Here is an 18,824-nt window from a genome sequence, read left to right as displayed (position 1 = left end):
CCGATAGTTTAATCTTTCTCTCGGATTAAGCCAGATGCCTTATTTTAAAGTTGATTTTGAATGCAATTTAGAATAGAATGAACGCACCATTTACAAAGGTTGGTTTATAGTGTGACAATTACTCGCTAATGTTTGATTCGGTACAGTTTGATCCGCTAAATAATTTGTTCACAATATGCGTCGCGTCGCGATCAACCGGCGGCGTATTCTCGCGGTCTTCCTCCTCCTGCTCCGCTCTACGCGTTCCATTCGACGCAGGTCGATTCGACAGCTCTACCGCGACCGGTTGGTGTTCAATTGAGTCCCACACAGCGGGCATTTACAGACTTTAATAAGTGTTTTGGAGAGATCTTGAATTCTTATCACTTTCTGGTTTTCCATAACCTCAAGCTTTTCTGCTCCTGTTTTTACGATTATAGCTTTGGTATTCGCTGGAAGATTCAGTTCTTCTGTATATCTGCTTTCGACTTTGGCTCTGCGTGGTAACGGAAATTGATGTTTCAAGAGGCCTGTAGTAACAAAGAGAATGAGTATGCTTTTGAGTAAGCAAGTCAGGTATATAAAAAAACTAATTTCTGACAACTTTTGACACGTTTGTCATATTTTCAATCATTTTGACTCTTTCGAAAGTTATTATGGGTATTCTTACAAACCTGATAAGACCGCAGGAGAATGGCCGTATGACAGCCGCAAAACAAATTTTTGGCTGTTGTCAAAGGTTGCCTTGAGTTTTTAACTGACTTTTTGGAAATTATTCGAAACAAGCCAAATCAACGTTGAGTTTCAGTTCAATTTTTTTTTCCTGATTCGATTATCCGAAGAGAAATTAATCCCAAGAGAAATTTTTTCGAGGCTTTCGGATAATCGAGTCTGGACTGTAACATAATTAAAAATTGTGTTTTTTTGCAAATCAAGTTTTAGTGACAAAAAGTAAAATTAAAAATCATCAAATTTGTATTACCGTGTATCATTGTTTTAGAACTTCCAAATCGACACCAATTTCTTCAAAAGATACAGATTTTTTGAATTTTCCTATATCATTTTTATATGGACAGCTGCCAAATTTGTATGGGAAATTATATGGACAAACTAATGACGCAAAATGGCTTGTTTGGGCAAACCGAAGGCACCAAAAAAAATTCAGTCGGATTAAAAAATACAAAAAAAATAGATTGACCGCAATATCAGAGAATTGCTCAACTTGGTTAAAATCTTTGACAGAGAAGCAATTCACCTTGGTTCCAAATCGGGTTAGTTTGTAAATCGGCTCCATGTTTTTTTTTTTTTTGTTGGAAATGTCATCACTTTTTAATGAAACAAGCTTTCTTTTTTCACTTTTTTAAAATTTAGATGTATGTGTGATTTATTGAACTTTTTGTTTGTATGTATGTAATACCGTTCCATTCAAGACAGTGTGTGTGGAGGGTGCAACTGCACGTTTCTTTTTCTAATGTGGATTGTTTTGTTGTTGTCCAATTATTATTACTTCACTTGCTATGATGAAATGGAATCGAAACATGTTTGTTCTCATATTCGTGATATTACTGCTGATGTGTTGTGTGAAAACTTTGAAGTTAAGATAAAACTCGACTCCTAAATAATTCCCTTTAAATTAAACGCTATTTTTGATTATACATTGACAAAGGAAGAAACAAAAAAAATAAAACGGCAAAGATCTTCTCTACACAACTAAACATTTACGTTTATTTCTTACTTTGTAAAAAAAAAATATAAATTGCATATCCGTTTTCCATCGATTTTGTTTTAGCAAATCTGTACGTGGTGGATGCGTGCGTTATTTTTTGAGTTGCGATATCGTTCTGCTGCGGGGTTCCGATGGACAGGAAGACCTTCCTTCGGACCTCTTTCGAGGTCCTGGAATGTCGCGCCACAGTGCGAATACGCGCTCGCACGCCCCTCTTATCAGCTACCTTAAACATCTAGTGTTGTATTTTTTTCTTCTGTGGTTTGTGAATAAATTTATACTTTCACATCTTGCTTAAGATTTTTTTTTGTTTTGTTTTCTTTAAACCTAGAGAATCAGTAAATTTTGCTCGCTCTGGAACTGCAAGTCCATCGAAAGGGAAAAATAACAAAGAGTTGGGTTGAGTTGCTTCAAAAAATGTTTTCTTGAAAATCTGTATGGTTTCGGCTTGCTTTTTGATGCTGATCGCGTCGTAAAATTATAATAATAATAATATTAATAATGTATGCTTGCGTGTGAAGAGGGGAAAAGGAGGGGCGGAGACAAATAAAGAGGGAGGGGAAGGAACCACCTTAAGCACGTTCGCCTCGGATACGGCGGGCCAGCTGGATGTCCTTGGGCATAATTGTGACGCGCTTGGCGTGGATCGCGCACAAGTTGGTGTCTTCAAACAGACCGACCAGGTAGGCTTCGCTGGCTTCCTGCAAGGGAGTTTCAAAAGAAATGGTTAAAATCACGATTCCTCAAGACACACGCCGGCATTTCCGTACCTGGAGGGCACCGATGGCGGCCGACTGGAAGCGCAGATCGGTCTTAAAGTCCTGGGCGATTTCACGCACCAACCGCTGGAACGGCAACTTGCGGATCAGCAGCTCCGTCGACTTCTGGTACCGACGGATTTCACGCAGCGCCACCGTACCGGGGCGGTAACGATGGGGCTTCTTGACGCCGCCGGTGGACGGGGCGCTCTTACGGGCGGCCTTGGTCGCCAGCTGCTTGCGCGGAGCCTTTCCTCCGGTGGACTTACGGGCGGTCTGCTTAGTACGGGCCATTGCTGCTGCTGCTGTTGTTGTTTTTGTTTGTTTTTAACTGTTAAAAAAAAAGAGACAGAAAAATTTGTTTAAATCTTTTTGTTGCAATTAGCATATAATTTTACAGTGCAAAAAAAGTTAGAACCAGAAAACGCTTCAAAACGTTTATCTTCGACAACGAAGGTAGTATTTGCAATAACAAAAAGCGCCGGAAATTTTGTAGCAGGTAAGGGGCACTCCTTATAGACGCCCTTGCTCCCATCGCGTCACTAAAGGTATGGAACGACGAGAAATAAATAAGCACTCCCACCCCGTCGAACCTTCAGAAGAGAAGCAGGCAATCCACAACTCACAGCGAACGACTGAGGAAACACCCTACCTCGGATTCCTGCTTTCATCTGCAGAAGTTCCGACCAATGTTTTAAAAACGAACGGACAACGTACCCTTTCTCTCGTTTTTCGTTTCTCTCTTCCATTGTGTTTGCGGCGTGGTGACAGAAGTCATCTGAATGCGATCATGGGAGAGATGGTCGGAATCTCGGTAGAATGTCAAACGACCGTTCTCTGAGCGAATGTATTTCTATAGAGGGAAGTCAATGACTGTGTGAGTGACTTTGCGTAGCACTCATTTGTTTGTGAGTGAAACAAACGAAAGTAGAATGTCAAAAGTCGTGGTGAAGACGATTGGAGTGTTCTGTCACTTATCACAGAAAAAGGTCGAAATTTTCAAGTGCTTAAGGTTTGAGATTACCAAAATAGTGTCTACGTGGTTTTTGGATGGTCCCTTATCGCCAGTCAAAAGTGTTTTTTATTCATTAAAAAAATAAAAAAAAGAAAATAATGAAAATTATATGCGGGACATACCGTCAGTGGGGGTGACATTGGGTCTGGGGGTAAGATTGGGTCAAAGTGATTTTTTACGGATTTTACCATTTCTCAGGTTCTTCTCAATGTAACTGAATTCTGTTAAAAGGGTTGTGTAGGGGACATCTTAAGATGACTTCGTTGGAAAACTCTTGTTCCTAGAACAAATCCTGTTATTTTGGCAGCTGTCTAAAGTTGGGGAACGTTTTTGGCCAAAAATGACCTCTCGAAAAATTATTTTTCTAATAATTTTGTTAGAATTGCTCGAAAACTACCCAAATATTTGAAAATCTCCACTTCAAACATTGTAGCGTGCAATACAATTCCCTCGAACAAGAAACACTGTGGGATGACTTGTTTTCACCATATCTTTGTATTTGAGCATCATTTTAGTTTCATTTGACCCAATGTCATCCCCTCTAAGGGGTGAGATTGGGTCAATTTTCAAACTATTGGCATTTAAGGTAGTGTTCATCATAATCCATCACATTTTGAGAAAATGTTAGTAAACTATCTAAGAACAAATCAACGTTGAAAGATTTTCGATGTTATTTAAATTGTTTTTTTTTTTATTAAGAAATTACGAGAGGCGTATCGTTTTTTGACCCATAGTCACCCCCACTGACGGTGGGATATTTCTCGGCTTTTCGCAAATATTATTTGCAGGGGTGCTTTTCCTTGGAAAAGTATTTTTAATATACAAAAAACCTAACATTTTTCAAAAAATTTCACCCGAAAATCCTATAACTTTAATACGATGCACTTTATAAAAAAAAAATAAAATTGTAATTTAATGTTGAAGTACAAAATTGATTTAACATTTTAAAATAGTTTTTGAAATTTTGCTTGACAAAATTTAAGATTTTTTTCCCAAAAATCACTATTTTTAATAGCTCCGGTAACTAATTTTTAAAGTTGTTAATCGATAAAATTATCGTCGTAATATTTAGCATCTAAAACTTATTTTTTTATAAAAATGTAATGTGGGTATTCAACAATGCGGAATTTTGCATGTTTTTTCACTTAATTACAGATTCTTTACTAAAATACTTGAATTCCATATTAAAAAAAAACATATTTTCAACATACCGTTTTTTTCATTAAAAATAAAGTATTTTGTGAAAATTTTTGTATTTTACAAAAGAAACTCAAATAAAAAGGAAATTTCTACAAAATTTTGCTTCGTTTTATACTTTGTTAGATACCCATATGGCGAATGACAAAATTTTCGTAATTTCGAAAAAATACGGAATTTTTGCATTTCTCAAAATAGCTAAAATAAAAAAGCAAAAGCGTTTTTTTTTTGGAAAATAGGATATTTTTGGAAAAGTACGATATTTTGTGAAAATTTGAGTATCTTACAAAAAAAAACCTTATTTAATCCACCCTTAGGTGGTTGGCGCCTTCCTCACATTTAAAAGGTGCTATCCAAAATGCAAAAAGTGCGTAAATAACACTTAAGTGCTTATAACTTTTAATAGATTTGTCAGATCTTCAATGTCTTGGACACGCTGGAAAGGTCTTTTAAATACCTTTCTGAAAATGTATATTATGCCGGGTTTTCTTATAAAAACCACCCTTTTTAAAATCTTCCGGACTTATGCTAAAATCGTTTTTTTAGCATAACTTATGAAGTACTTAAATTAACTGCATAATTTTTAATACCGACTTATGAGACCCCAAAACGGATCAAATGACGCCAAAACGGACAAAATCGGTTCACCCAATGTCGAGATAATCGAGTGACAATTTTTTGATCAACATCCTACCACACACACAGACATTTGCTCAGAATTCGATTCTGAGTCGATAGGTATACATGAAGGTGGGTCTAGGAGGTCTAATTGAGAAGTTCAGTTTTCGAGTGATTTTATAGCCTTTCCTCAGTAAGGTGAGGAAGGCAAAAACATTATAAAGTGAAAATGCTTACATAATTTCGCTTCGTTTGATATCTTTGTTGAGATTTATCAAAATTTGAGTATTTTCGAAAAAATACGGTATTTTGAGTACGGTAACTTACGCCGTTGCAAATATTTTTCAAAAATTTATTAATTTATTTATTTGAAGGGGGGTTGGAAAAACCAGGAGGCAGAACAAAATTTTACAAGTCTAATTAACTGAAAGACATCTGAACTTAATTTTTCTGCATTGATAATCATATTTTGCATGTTTGGGCTCGTTTAAAAAAATATTTTAATTTTGTTATGAAATTCCAATGCCAGCACCGCAAAAAGTTTCGTCAACTAGTCTAGACTAAGACTAGACAGGTAGACAACACTTTTTTTAATCAACTGTTGTAAAACATATCAAATAATATCAATTTTTTAAAATAATTATTTTGGTAATACGTCTTTTAGTGATAAAAAGTCAAATCGGGATTATTTTTCCATATCCAGATTTTTAAGCGAAGATGGCGCCCGAATTGGGTCCTAAAATGAAGCTTAGATTGCTGATATTATTGTTTACAGCGATAAAGCTTACTTTTCTGAGTACAATGACCCTTTGTACGACCACAAAGAGTTGAAAATGGATTTTTAAATCAATTTTGAAAAATTAACCGCGCGGTCCTTCTTGACAGAAAAGCTCCTACTTGACAAGGGGACCATAGTAGATCCATCGAAAAAATGTTGTCTTGTCAAAAAAAAATTTTGCGTTAAAATGAAAAAAAGTGATTAGAAATAGTTTTTAATCGTGTTTTTTACCGTTGTACATAAAAATTGACATAGGGCTTTAGTACCCAATTGTCAAATTATGCAGTGTTATCAACATTACAAAAAAGTGTACCATGGCACATTTTTTTTCTAATGTTGGTACCACTGCGCGATTTTGACATTGCGGGCGTGCACCATTCCTAACGCCATCTTCGCATAAAAATCTGGATACTTACATTTTTCTGAAAAGTCCTAATCGTAATTTAAAACTTTGCCCAAGACAACAATCCGATAAAGATTTCGCTCAGCTTCGCTAGGGGGCGGTGATTTTATTGGATTGCAGACTGGATTTCGCCATGTAATGAAATGATTGTCTAAGCCCAAGAAAAGGGATTGCTCCACTTTCTTAAGAGGGCATGGGAAAATCTCCACGGTGTCCCCAAGTAAGTTTCGCTTGAAGTTGGACGGTTTTTGGGAAGGTAAATGATCTAGGATACGCTCTGAGCAAGCGTTGCGACCATCAAGACAACAAACCGATACCGATTTGTGTACAATCTACCGATACAAAATGACTTCTTTTACTCAGTAAATGCATGAATAAATTTAAGCAAAAAAAAAAAAAAAATACGAAATTCAAAGTCTCGATAAAATGCCATTCCTCGTTATTTTTATTTTTCGACCGCAAAGGATTTAAAATTGATTTTTAATTCAATTTAAAAAAAATTACTTCGCGGCCCATCTTGACCGAAAGAATCCTACTTGACAGCTCGTTCCAAGGGGACCATAGTGGATTCATCGTAAGATGTTGTCTTGTCTATTTTTTGCCATAAAAATGGAAAAATTGATCAGAAATGGTTTTTAATCGTGTTTTTTTACCGTTGTATATAAAATTTACATAAGGCTTAAAGACCCTATTGTACAGAAATATTCCGTTCAAAATAGCTAAGGCAAAAAATTATGAACATTCAATTTTGTTTTACAACACCTATTCTAACAATAATTCTGGACCCCAGCGAAATTACAACCCTCATTGCGCGCACGCGCAATAATCCCCAAAACAGCTTCCACCAGAAGATAACCCGAACCCTTAAAAAAACAAGCTCCAAACACAAAATAATCGATAAACCTGTTTCCATTATTATTTTTTCCTCCCTCCTTGCACAAACACTTGCAAAACATAACCTGTGTCTCTGCGGCGCGATTTTCCCGCCACAAATGTAATCCTCAATCAAAAATCGGGTGAACAACCGCCCCGTGGGAAAAATCGACTCTCATCATCATTAAAAATTCTGTCCGACAGACAGCCAGACATTTCCCCCCACCAGACAAAACAGGGTGACATTAGTCACTCACTCACTTGCAAGCCGATTTGGTGATTGAAATTGAAAAAGGCGCAACCAAAGCAGGCACTGACTGATGAGCAGCACAAACATCAAGAGAGGGAAAGGGGGAAAAAGAAGAAGGGGAAGTCAGTCGGTGTGTGTGTGTGTGCGCGCAGTGTGGCTCGGCCTTCGCCCCGTTTTCCAAAGACTCTACTGAAAAAAAGTTAAGATTCTTTGTAGCAAGTCCACGCGAGCACTTACGGTTTTTGAAAATCGTCAAATTTCGGGAAAAAGTCTCAAAATCAAAACAAACATTCCCAAATGCGATTGTTTACAGGAAATTTCGCGATTGCTGCGATTTTTGCGCGAATTTGAGGCCGCGAAACGTCAGCCGCGCAAACCCAAGAAAAATAGAGAGGCCAGAAAACAATGCTACAAAATGGCGTCGCAACGAATGTCGGGAGAATTCGATGGAGCACAGATCAAAATTTGTGCTGGCAGCTCACCAGACACTTTTCACCACAAAAACACAATATTTCCGTGCACTTTACCGAAATCTCACGCAATTTCACACTTTCTCCCAAAAAAGTAACAAATTTTGCACTGTTTTTCCCGAAAATTTCTAAACCCTTCCCCCCACACAGCCCACTAATCACACAAACTTACCTCCTCTTTGAAGCTTACTAATCCAAGACGACGAGCAAAAGTTCGGGCACGTCCACTGACACAGAGTTCACTTTACTCAATGATTGCTTGGATCGCGGCCAGGGTTGCCACATTTGATTCTGTATTTTTGAGGGTCAAAAATCTATATATCTGTATCAGGGGGACGAAAATCTGTATTTGGAATCTGTATTGACATTTTTATACATTTTTCAAAAAACAAAATATTCTTAATTGTTTTTTAATGCATAAAAATGTTATACAATCTAAAATTTAATGTTTGGGCTCATCCAGCAATTGAAAAAAAAAATATTTAAAGAATTAAAATTATTTGATTTTTATAAAAAATCTGGAAAATCTGTATATCTGTATGTTTTTCTTAAAATCTGTATTTCTTTATATACAGATATAAATGTTTTTTTTTTATATATGTTTTTCTTAAAATCTGTATTTCTTTATATACAGATTCTGTATGACCTCATCACCTCAAAAATCTGTAAAATACAGATAAATCTGTATTTGTGGCAACCCTGATCGCGGCGCGACGCAGTCGTGTTGGTTCCTGTTTCTGGCGCGCCATCAAAGCTTCACCAACACAGACAAACGTTGAGTTTGACAGGTCGCGAAAGCTTTGTTGAAGGCAGTGGTGCCAGGCAGGCTTGTCACAAGTACAGATTTTTTTTGATAGATCGCACAGACCAAGCATTTAATCGAGTACAGTCATCCCTCATATTCGAAACAGTTTACAGATCGGCATTTCGACGGTAACATTTCAAAAGGCATCATGTACATTTTGACACTTTCTGGGTTTTTGCATATTCTGAAAGTACTCCTAATAAGCTACCTCTCCACCAAAAATGAGCAAAAGTTACTTCAGTAAAGTCTGTTTAATCATGATTTTAAATAAAGTAACATAAACAAAATCTCTGCCATCAGCAGTCCCTGTTTATATAGCCTTGTCAACCTGTCAAACAAAAGACTACATGAACCTCGTGACGAAAAAAAAACAACATGAACTAAGCGCCATGTACATTCGGCGAAGAAAACCGAATCATAAAAAAGCGTCCCCCTCAATGACAGCAGGGTGATATAGACGTTGGTGATTTCAAAAGAAGTTATGTTTGTTTTTCTCAAATAAAATTACGGAAATAATGTTTTATTGAATTTGGATGATCAAGTATCAATAAAAGCAACGTTTTTCATCGTTTGTTATCATTAGAACCTCTTATTTTGCTTTTATATTAAAATGGGAATTGAAAAAAGATGCTAAACATTCAAATGCGTTTTTCTTAAAAAGCATGGTTTGTACATGATGCTTTTTGAAATGTTGACGTCGATTTGTTAAAAAAAATCATAGAAAGTTGATATTTTGCTCCTAAAATTAAGCTTTAATTTGTGATATATCTTCGATTCACATTTATTGAAAGTCAAGTTCGTTTCCAAGGATACTTGATAACATCAGAAAAATATCAGCTTCTTAATTTTTTTTTACTTTCATTTTTTAAAGGGTTAAAATGTATGAAAATGAACCTTTTTATGCATGTTTCTATTGTGAAATTGTCTCAAGAACACGAATATGATGAAATTATCACCGGAAAATTTGATCTAAGGGGACCCCAAGCAAAAATTTACAATAAAAAAATTCACAAAATAAAAGCGTCTATTTAATATGTTAAACTGCCTTACCCAAAGCGTTCTCTGTCTCAGATGGTAGTCCCAGATGTCCCCTACAAGCTCCAGGTCGAACCGAGTTAATATCTGAATGGAACACTTTTTTATTTTAGTTTGAAAATTATGCTATTTTTTCACCAATTGGGATGCATATCCCTGCATTTTGTTGCATTTTTAAAGCCCTTTCAGATGCATTTTGAGTTTTGAAATTTAATTGAATTTTGCCTAAGTTATTGTCTTTTTAAGATTTTTGACATTTTTGAACCTTCAAACTTTATGTCCCGATTTGCCCCACTTCCCGTTTTATATGTACAAACAACCCCTGAAAATTTCAGGAAGATTGGTGAGGTCCAAACGTCGTCCCATACAAAGGGGTATGCCCTGTTCGTGGACTCGCTCTTAAATTGGGTACTAAAGTCCTATGTCAATTTTTATGTACAACGGTAAAAAACACGATTAAAAACCATTTCTGATCACTTTTTTTCATTTTAATGCAAAAATTTTTTTTGACAAGACAACATTTTTTCGATGGATCAACTATGGTCCCCTTGGAACGAGCTGTCAAGTAGGAGCTTTTCTGTCAAGAAGGACCGCGAGGTTAATTTTTCAAAATTGATTTAAAAATCCATTTTAAACTCTTTGTGCTCGTACAAAGGGTCATTGTACTCAGAAAAATAAGCTTTATCGCTGTAAACAATAATATCAGCAATCTAAGCTTCATTTTAGGACCCAATTAAACTTGTAAAAAATCCCAATATTTGTAATTTATGACACGACCATAAAAAAAACAGCAGTCACCACTTAGATATTGATCTCTTGTTCAATATTATTTAAAAATTTGGAGGCAACTAACTTTTGTTATTTTAGTAAAACTCTGGCATATTTATAATTTTTGGGAACGTAATATTGGCAATTGGAAGTATTCAGTTCAATTTTCCTTGTATGTATACTAATTCCTTTACATTAATTAAATTGAGAACGAAAAAAAAACAACTTTTTTATGTTTTGAGCTGAGAAATCATGGATTGTGATTGGACAATCATAAATATCTTGTCTGAATTTTAAAAAAGTTTTAGATGTTGCTTGGAATCCTTATTTGTCTCATAGCTAAAATCCCAATCTTGCAAATATTCAAACAAAAACAAATAAAAAGATGACACAGACACTTTAAACTCAGGAAAAATAATCCAGTGAGAACTTAGAATCGAACAACAAAATAATTCACTGACAATCCACCAAATCATTGAATTAAACTTTTACTAGCAGCTTTGAGAAGCTTTTTCAACAAGTATTCCAAATATTCCACAAAGTAATTGATATTTTTTATGTAAAACTAAAATTGTGTCTAAAAAATCTAGATTTTTTTTAAAAATTTTCTTTTTGTAAAAAACTAAAACTCCCGGGTTCCGGCAAATCCCGGGAAACGGCAAAATTCAACTCTCGATTCCCGTTAAACCAACCCTCTGGCACCACTGTAAATGGCTAGAACGTTTGACAGTCACCAAAACCTCGAAGAGCCCACGTAGTAGTATTAGTGACGAGCCCACGTTGTTTATCGTGGGCTCTTCACTAATACTACTGCGTGGGCTCTGTGAGTGTAGCAGTATTGGTGTTGTCTGTTTGTTTACACCAAATCTTCAAGAAACATCACTTTTTGTGTGTGCAAATCAGCTACGAAAAAAGATGAAAACTGTTGCTGTCGATTGACCGGTAAGATTTGCTGGGTAGTACTGGACCGGGGACTGGCCAAGTCCCGCTGTTGATTCTTCCGAACAACTCGCTGCAATCTCCGGCAGGGAGTAACCGACCAAGTGCAGGAACATCCGTGATTCCGGTGATTGTGGCGGAGCTGTTCTTTCCGAGCATCCTTCGATAACATTCTCCGAGGATTGGCCCACTCCCGCTGTCGACTCGCACAGGGAATCGAAGGAATCGCGTGCTTGTGTAGGATCCGACCTTTTGTGGACTCACAAGAAGTTCATCGCGAAGTGGTCCAAATAAATCTGAACTTTGAACTTGCAAAACCGTCTTCATCGCTACTTCGCGGGGCATTTATCCATAGTCTCTGGCGGGTAGGGTCCTTCGCGAACTGGTGTTTGGAAATCCATCCCGTGTCGTTATTTTTTCATGGAAATCATTTCAACATTATGAAATTATACCTTTGTTTACCACGCGGTTTGTTTATTTTCAAGTTTTGACAGCAAATGCGTTCTTCATCTTGTTTGTTGTTTTCATGTTCGCGTCGAATATTTAGGTTTCATAAACATGGCCGTCGTGACAGAGGGCTGCGTTAAACAGAATATCTTGAGAATCGTCACCCTCTAATACGCAAAAAAAGCTCGAGATCTAGCCTTATTCGACTCGAAGCTCGAGCTAAAATTCTCACTGGGTAGAAGTGGTGCTTGTCTCGACTAGGTTTTCGAACACTTTAGAACAGGGGTGCCCAATATTTTGATTGCGGGGCAAATGTGAAAAAATATTTATAAAAAAAAAAATTTGACACATTCTCCGGCAATGTACACCTTAGGATGAAATTTTGAAAAGTGTGTATGAGCTATTTGGATATTTTTCCTCGATTCTAGACTACTTGAAGCTTCAAAAATCATGGTTTTCATTAATTGATCATTTGAATATCATTTTGTACAAGTTGGTTAGGTTATGCATCAATTCGTGATAAAATCATCGTTTTAAAACATTTTTCTAAAAACTCCTGGTTTTCAGCGAAATAAAATCCAAAAAATATTCTTTTGATTGCATTTTGTAGGTTTTTAATTGTACTAAACGGAAATGTCATGGGTTTGCAGTTTATCTTAAGTTAAGTATTTTTTCAAACTAGTGTAAGTTTACCATTTTATTGCGTTGCAACGTCACGAAAAAGGGACATTTGTTTATGTCAACAAAAAACTAAACATTCAATCATTTTGATATTTCGGATGCTCTTTGTACTTGGAAAGAGCTTTCAAATGCAATCTAGAACGACTTAATTGGTTGTCTAGATCCAAAGTTACAACAGGTTTAAGTTTGCGTTGCAACGTCACGAAATTTTAAATCATATTGGTCACATGGCAAAAAAGGTGTATGCGTAGTTGGTTGTTGAAGATAAAAGGGTACTAAATATTATATATTTGTTATATAATGTTTCCGAGCATATTTACAGAAGAATTGAACATGGGCCATTCACAAATTCCGTCATTTAAGTTTGATGCAACTCGAAAAAAAAGTATTTTATGAAACTTGTTGAACAAATCAAAATACACCGAGGTTCACAAGGGGGAAAAATTCTAAAACTTTCAAAAAAGTAATCACGTGGTTACTGGATGGCCCCTTTATGATAAACTGATTTACGTGAGGGTTCATTCTAATACAACGCAATGATTTTTTTCATCCCACACCCTTATGTATGTCAAATTACAATGAAATTCATTAAACAATAAAAATCACGTGATTCGATTGTTTTTTTTTTTTCACAAACTTGTCACTCTGTTGTTGGACGAACCCTTACTTAAATAAGTTGTATGCAACGTTTTGTTGTTCACAATTAAAAATGTTATGTTGCGCAGTTAAACAGTTATATTATTTCCTCAAATTTAATATAAAAAGCACAAAAGTCAACAAAATAAGTTACGTTGTTTGCAGATCACCCCTTAGGGGCCATGAACAAACGATATGGGCACTTTATTTATAAATTCAAAATAAGCCCTCCTGAAAAATTGAAGCTCCTCACCTCCCTTCTAAAACTTCCACGTGTTTTGTAAGTTGCCCAAAACCATTAAAATATTAAGGGAGCGTTCTTGCATTACGTACCAACACATTTATATTTTTAGACCCCCCCCCCAACCCCTGGAAATACATTTCCGATACACTTTTTTTGTATAAATCCTCGAACCCTACTCCCTCCCCCTTGATATTACGCCGTTACGTAATGCATGGACGTCCCGTTACATAGATAGAGGACGGGAGAGGGGGGGGGGTTTCCTTCGTGATAATGGAATAATACAAAAAAAAACATTTTGAAAACCCTTTGGAAAATTTCGTAAATCGTACTGCAACTGTGAAAGCAGAATATGGGGAGGGGGGGGGGGGGGGTCTAACATGGGCAGGCCAATCAATTCACATGTTCTTGTACTGTCTATTAATGTCTTATAATCAAATCTTAACCTACAGTTGTTCAGCCTAACAAAAACTATGATTTATTTTGAAACTATAATTTCGTGACGTTGCAACGCAACGAAAAACCCTGTTTTCAAAAACAGAGCGTTGCAACGTCACGAAATGTAAGCGGTCTTCAAAAATCGAGGTTTGATTTTTTCGAAAAACTAATGACTGCATTCGATTTGTTTGCCAATTTTACACTAAAAATGGAAGAAGAACTCCAAATTTGCCGTTTAACAGATCAGAGTTAATGGCGAAACAAGAATTGGGTTAGGATTGAGAAAAAGTCACGCGTTGCAACGTCACGCTACATATCCCTCTCTCAAAAATAGAATATTCGCTTAAAATAATGTTTCATCATTGTTTCTTATAGGAAATTTAATGTACTTTCCGAATCTGTAATAACATATATACCTTTTCAATGTAATTTTTGAGTTACAGCCGAAATACTGAAAAAAGAAAAGTCAAAGCGTTGCAACGTCACGGCGGAATGTGTCATATTATGTTTCTGAATATTTTCTTGATTAACAAAAAAGGTAGACTTTAGTCACCCCTGCTTTAGAACACTTTCAAACAAGGGAGTGTGTCTTGGATAGGTTTTCATTCCCACCCACTCAGCTCGTTCCGTTTGAATTCCGTTTAGAATTCCGCTTGAGCGAAAAAAGTTCGATTCGAATTCTAAACAGTGTTCGTTTTAGATTCTAAACCGCATTCCGTTTCAAACGCAACAACCGGTTCCGTTTGAGTTTTCGCCGCAAATCGGTTTAAGCGGAATTCAAACGGAATCGAAACGGAATGGACGGGTTGTTTTTGGCAGCTGCTTCTTCTTCTTCTTTTTTCATTCTGGTTTTCTTTTCTTGTTTTGGTTGAATTAGTATTCAACCAGAAAAAATGCCTGAGTGTTTTCTAAGGTTTAAAACTTTTTATTTACAAAGTAAAAAATAAAAACAAATCAATCAATCAATCAATCAATCAAAAACAAAAGCAATCAAACCGTTTTCCGCATGACGGGTTCATTCCGCTTCGAATTCCGCTTCGAAAATGTTTCGAAATTTTCTAAACGGAATCTCCGGTTGGACTCCGTTTCGATTCCGTTTGAGCCATTTGGCACATTAGCGACACCTACTGGTGTACGGCCGAACTTCGGTGACATTTCGCCGCGTTTCGCCGAAGCGGTTTTTCTTTTAATGTGTGAGTGTGACAAATGTCAAACATGTCAAAGTGTGTGCTAGAAAATTTGAAGAAGATGCTGCCTTTTCCTTGACCGTCGTGAACTTCATCTTGGACGGTTTGTCCTCGTCATCGGCGGTAGCCTTTTCGTCCGGCTTACTGCCCTCGGTGGGTTTGGCCACGTTGGGGAAGCTGAAGCCCGTTCCGATCGTGGAACGTGTCGAGCCAAACCCCGAAGCTGAATGGTTTGGCTGCCGCCGGAGTCCGTGCCGCGGCCTTGTTTGCCCCCGAGGAAATCCTCTTCCAGAAGCACGCCAAGTACGTACTTTGTTCGCTTTTTGAAAATTTTGCCGGCCCGGCAGGCATCGCAAGATTCTACTATGTTGAAGTTGGACTGGATTAATCTGGAGTTTTCTTTCTTTTTTAGATTCACGAGAGCGTCCTTCGCCGTGAGTCGGCTTTCTTTTGCAGAACCAAGCCAATCCAGCCAGGAGGGAAGTCTCAACGACGTCACCCCGGAATTCGGACTCGCCGACTCGACGTAAGCGCGCTTTGTGCAGCAGCTGTGTCGGGACTTTCCCCGCGAGCGTGTACCGGTGTACCGGTTTCGGTCGAAGCGGTCAGAGTCAACTCCCAGTCACTGCTGCGGTCGTCCGTAATAGACACTGCCTGGGGCAGTCTGGTCGTGGAGATCGGCTACACGTTTACGGCCTCGCTCGAGGACTGCAGGAACCACATGCTGAAGGTTGGTGGCCGGAAGATATCAGCGCAGGATGTTGCTAAGATTATTTCGTCGCTGTCGGAGAGTCCTCCGGGTAGAGCAGTGGCGCTAGCACCACCGGTACACAAAGGTCAAGGTTCACGGTCCTGGAATCCAACGATGAAGAAGTTCCGATCGATACAGGGGAAACGGAGTGTACTGAATCGCAATCTATTATAAAGCAATATGTTTACTGTTAATCTTAAAAAATAAAAACAAAGGGGGAGCCGGGGTTGGGAAGCGTTTGATTTTACGAATAATTATATTTAAATCAAATAAAATCAGCTGTAAATGAAAATAAAGAGTTAAATAATTATTTTTGGTTGAATTTTGGTCCAACCACAACAAAAAAAGAAAACCTGAATGAAAAAAGAAGAAGAAGAAGCAGCTGTCAAAAGCAACCCGTCCATTCCGTTTCGATTCCGTTTAAATTCCGCTTGAACCGATTTGCGGCGAAAACTCAAACGGAACCGGTTGTTGCGTTTGGAACGGAATGCGGTTTAGAATCTAAAACGAACACTGTTTAGAATTCGAATCGAACTTTTTTCGCTCAAGCGGAATTCTAAACGGAATTCAAACGGAACGCGCTGAGTGGGAATTTCTGCTCTGCTTGTTTCGGGTGTGTGTCTGGGGACTTTCATCAGCCATCTGGCGGATTTCCTCCTGAATTTCTAGCGAACTCAAGCAAGACAATGTGAATAGGCCAATGTTTATTTACAAACAAAAAATTTTACTTGCTGTTACAGTGGGTGTATGCATTAGGGGTGAGCATTTTTGTGCGACGAATCGCCCTAATTCTCCATACAAATTTTTGAGAAAGACAATTCCCATGTCTAAATGCTTTTGAAAAAATCAAGGAGAACGTGCTTTTTGAGACCCCGTTTTTTTGCTTTTGCTCTTTAAGAGCGAGTTTTTCACCGATGTGAAACAGGTCGTATCGAGGTGCTTCGATTTAGATGAAACTTTCAGGGTTTGTTTGTCTATACATGAGATAATCTCATGCCAAATGTGAGCCCTCTACGACAAAGGGAAGTGGGGTAAAACGGGTATTGAAGTTTGAGGTCCAAAAAACATGAAAAATCATAAAATTACTCTCATTTCCGTAAAACTTCATCAATTCCAACTCTCTTAGATGCATTCGAATGGACTTTTGAAGCCCTTCAAAATGTGTTATAGACATCCAGGATTGGTTTCACTTTTTCTCATAGCTTTTGCAAATTGCTGTTAAAAATGGATTTTTTTAAAACCTTCATAACTTTTGGCAACAGCCTCCAACACCCATACTCCCATAGGTCATAAGTTAGGGAATTTCATGGACTATAAGCCTACGGTATTAACTTTTTGGCCAATCGCAGTTTTTCTCATAGTTTTACGATTTTTCTAGAACAAACATTTAACAACGTTAGTTTTTGCCCTGTAGGCCTCCATAGCGGCACTTTTTGGTTTCAATTTTGTCATATTCGGAATCCTCAGAAAATTTTACATTTACATTTACATGAATTTGATTGGAAAAAATGCCATTTAGAATTAATTAAAATATTGTTTAGCATTTTGTCGGATTAGGGGTAAAACAAGTTTTCGCCTACTTGATACAGCATTTGACGTATTGATCATAGGGTAAATAAGATCTATTTCTTTTTTCAAAAATGTTTTATTTAATTATTTTTTCAATCTAAATTACAACTTCAATACTTCTAACTTACGTAAAATTGTCCGAGGATTCCGAATATGACAAAATTGAGACCAAAAAGTGCCGTCTTCTTGGCCTACAGGGCAAAAACTAATGTTATAAAATGTTTGTTCTAGAAAAATCGTAAAACTATGAGAAAAACTGCGATTGGCCAAAAAGTTAATACCGTAGGCTTATAGTCCATGAAATTTCCTAACTTTTGACCTATGGGAGTATGGGTGTTGGAGGCTGTTGCCAAAAGTTATTTAGGTTTTAAAAAAATCCATTTTTAACAGTAATTTTCAAAAGCTATGAGAAAAAGTCAAACCAGTCCTGGATGTCTTTAGCACAATTTGAAGAACTTCAAAATACCTTTCGAATGCATCTAAGAGAGTTGGAATTGATGAAGTATTACGGAAATGCGAGCAATTTTAAGATTTTTCATGTGTTTTGGACCTCAAACATCAATGCCCGTTTTAACCCACTTCCCTTTGTCGTAGAGGGCTCATATTTGATAGAGTTCATCTCATGTATAGACAAACAAACCCTGAAAGTTTCATCCAAATCGGAGCACCTCGATACGACCTCTAGAACAAACCGAGCAGAATCTACAAATACTGCCTCTTAATTGTAATGGGCAGAAATTTCACTTTGTGGAAATGTTCATTAAATAATATTAATAATTTAACCAAAAACTTAAAATTAAGTAAATATTTTTAGGAATCGTAATCACCAATCTTGTTCAACAAAGTTAAAAATTTCTCCACTTTGTCCCTTCCTAGGTAACACACCCAATCGAGATGAATTACCCTGAAAATCTCAGCTCCCATTTCCATCAACAAATTTCGCTTTGTCCTCTCGCACCGTTCGTTATCAATCCTTTGAAATCTAGACCCCGGCCGAGATCGAGCGTTGGGCGTTGAGGTCGAACGCAGAAAAAAAAATCCTTCAAACATTTTGTATGGAATCGAGGGGGTGGGTGTGTGTGCGGAAAAAAACACACTCGGCCAAAGAATGTTGGGCGTGAAGCAGCCCTCGTAATGTTGGGTATTTATTTTGCAAAACGATATCAACAACATGGAGAGAGAGAGAGGGCGAAACTGAACTCCAAATAAAAACAACAACAGCAAAATTGGCCGAGTTTTGCTGGACCTTTTTTTTACTGC

At 37.2% G+C, this 18,824-nt stretch overlaps 2 protein-coding genes across 2 annotated transcripts; one reads left to right on the top strand and one right to left on the bottom strand.

Moving 5' to 3' along the window:
- Window positions 1-1,675: 1,675 nt before the first annotated feature.
- On the bottom strand, window positions 1,676-8,338 carry LOC6050771 (histone H3.3A). The gene is made up of 3 exons (XM_038264673.1): window positions 8,240-8,338; window positions 2,476-2,794; window positions 1,676-2,406 (listed from the first exon to the last, which is right to left on the bottom strand). Exons 2-3 carry the CDS (start codon window positions 2,755-2,757, stop codon window positions 2,278-2,280), a joined length of 411 nt encoding a protein of 136 aa, XP_038120601.1. The 5' UTR covers window positions 2,758-2,794; window positions 8,240-8,338; the 3' UTR covers window positions 1,676-2,277.
- Window positions 3,333-16,205, top strand: LOC119771132. Its single transcript, XM_038266542.1, has 3 exons — window positions 3,333-3,340; window positions 15,256-15,547; window positions 15,657-16,205. Exons 1-3 carry the CDS (start codon window positions 3,333-3,335, stop codon window positions 16,167-16,169), a joined length of 813 nt encoding a protein of 270 aa, XP_038122470.1. The 3' UTR covers window positions 16,170-16,205.
- Window positions 16,206-18,824: the final 2,619 nt, after the last annotated feature.

Source organism: Culex quinquefasciatus, chromosome 1, assembly GCF_015732765.1.
Source record: "Culex quinquefasciatus strain JHB chromosome 1, VPISU_Cqui_1.0_pri_paternal, whole genome shotgun sequence".
Lineage (NCBI taxonomy): Eukaryota > Metazoa > Arthropoda > Insecta > Diptera > Culicidae > Culex > Culex quinquefasciatus.
Note: the sequence above shows the minus strand (reverse complement) of the source record. Positions and strands in the feature narration are given on the sequence as shown.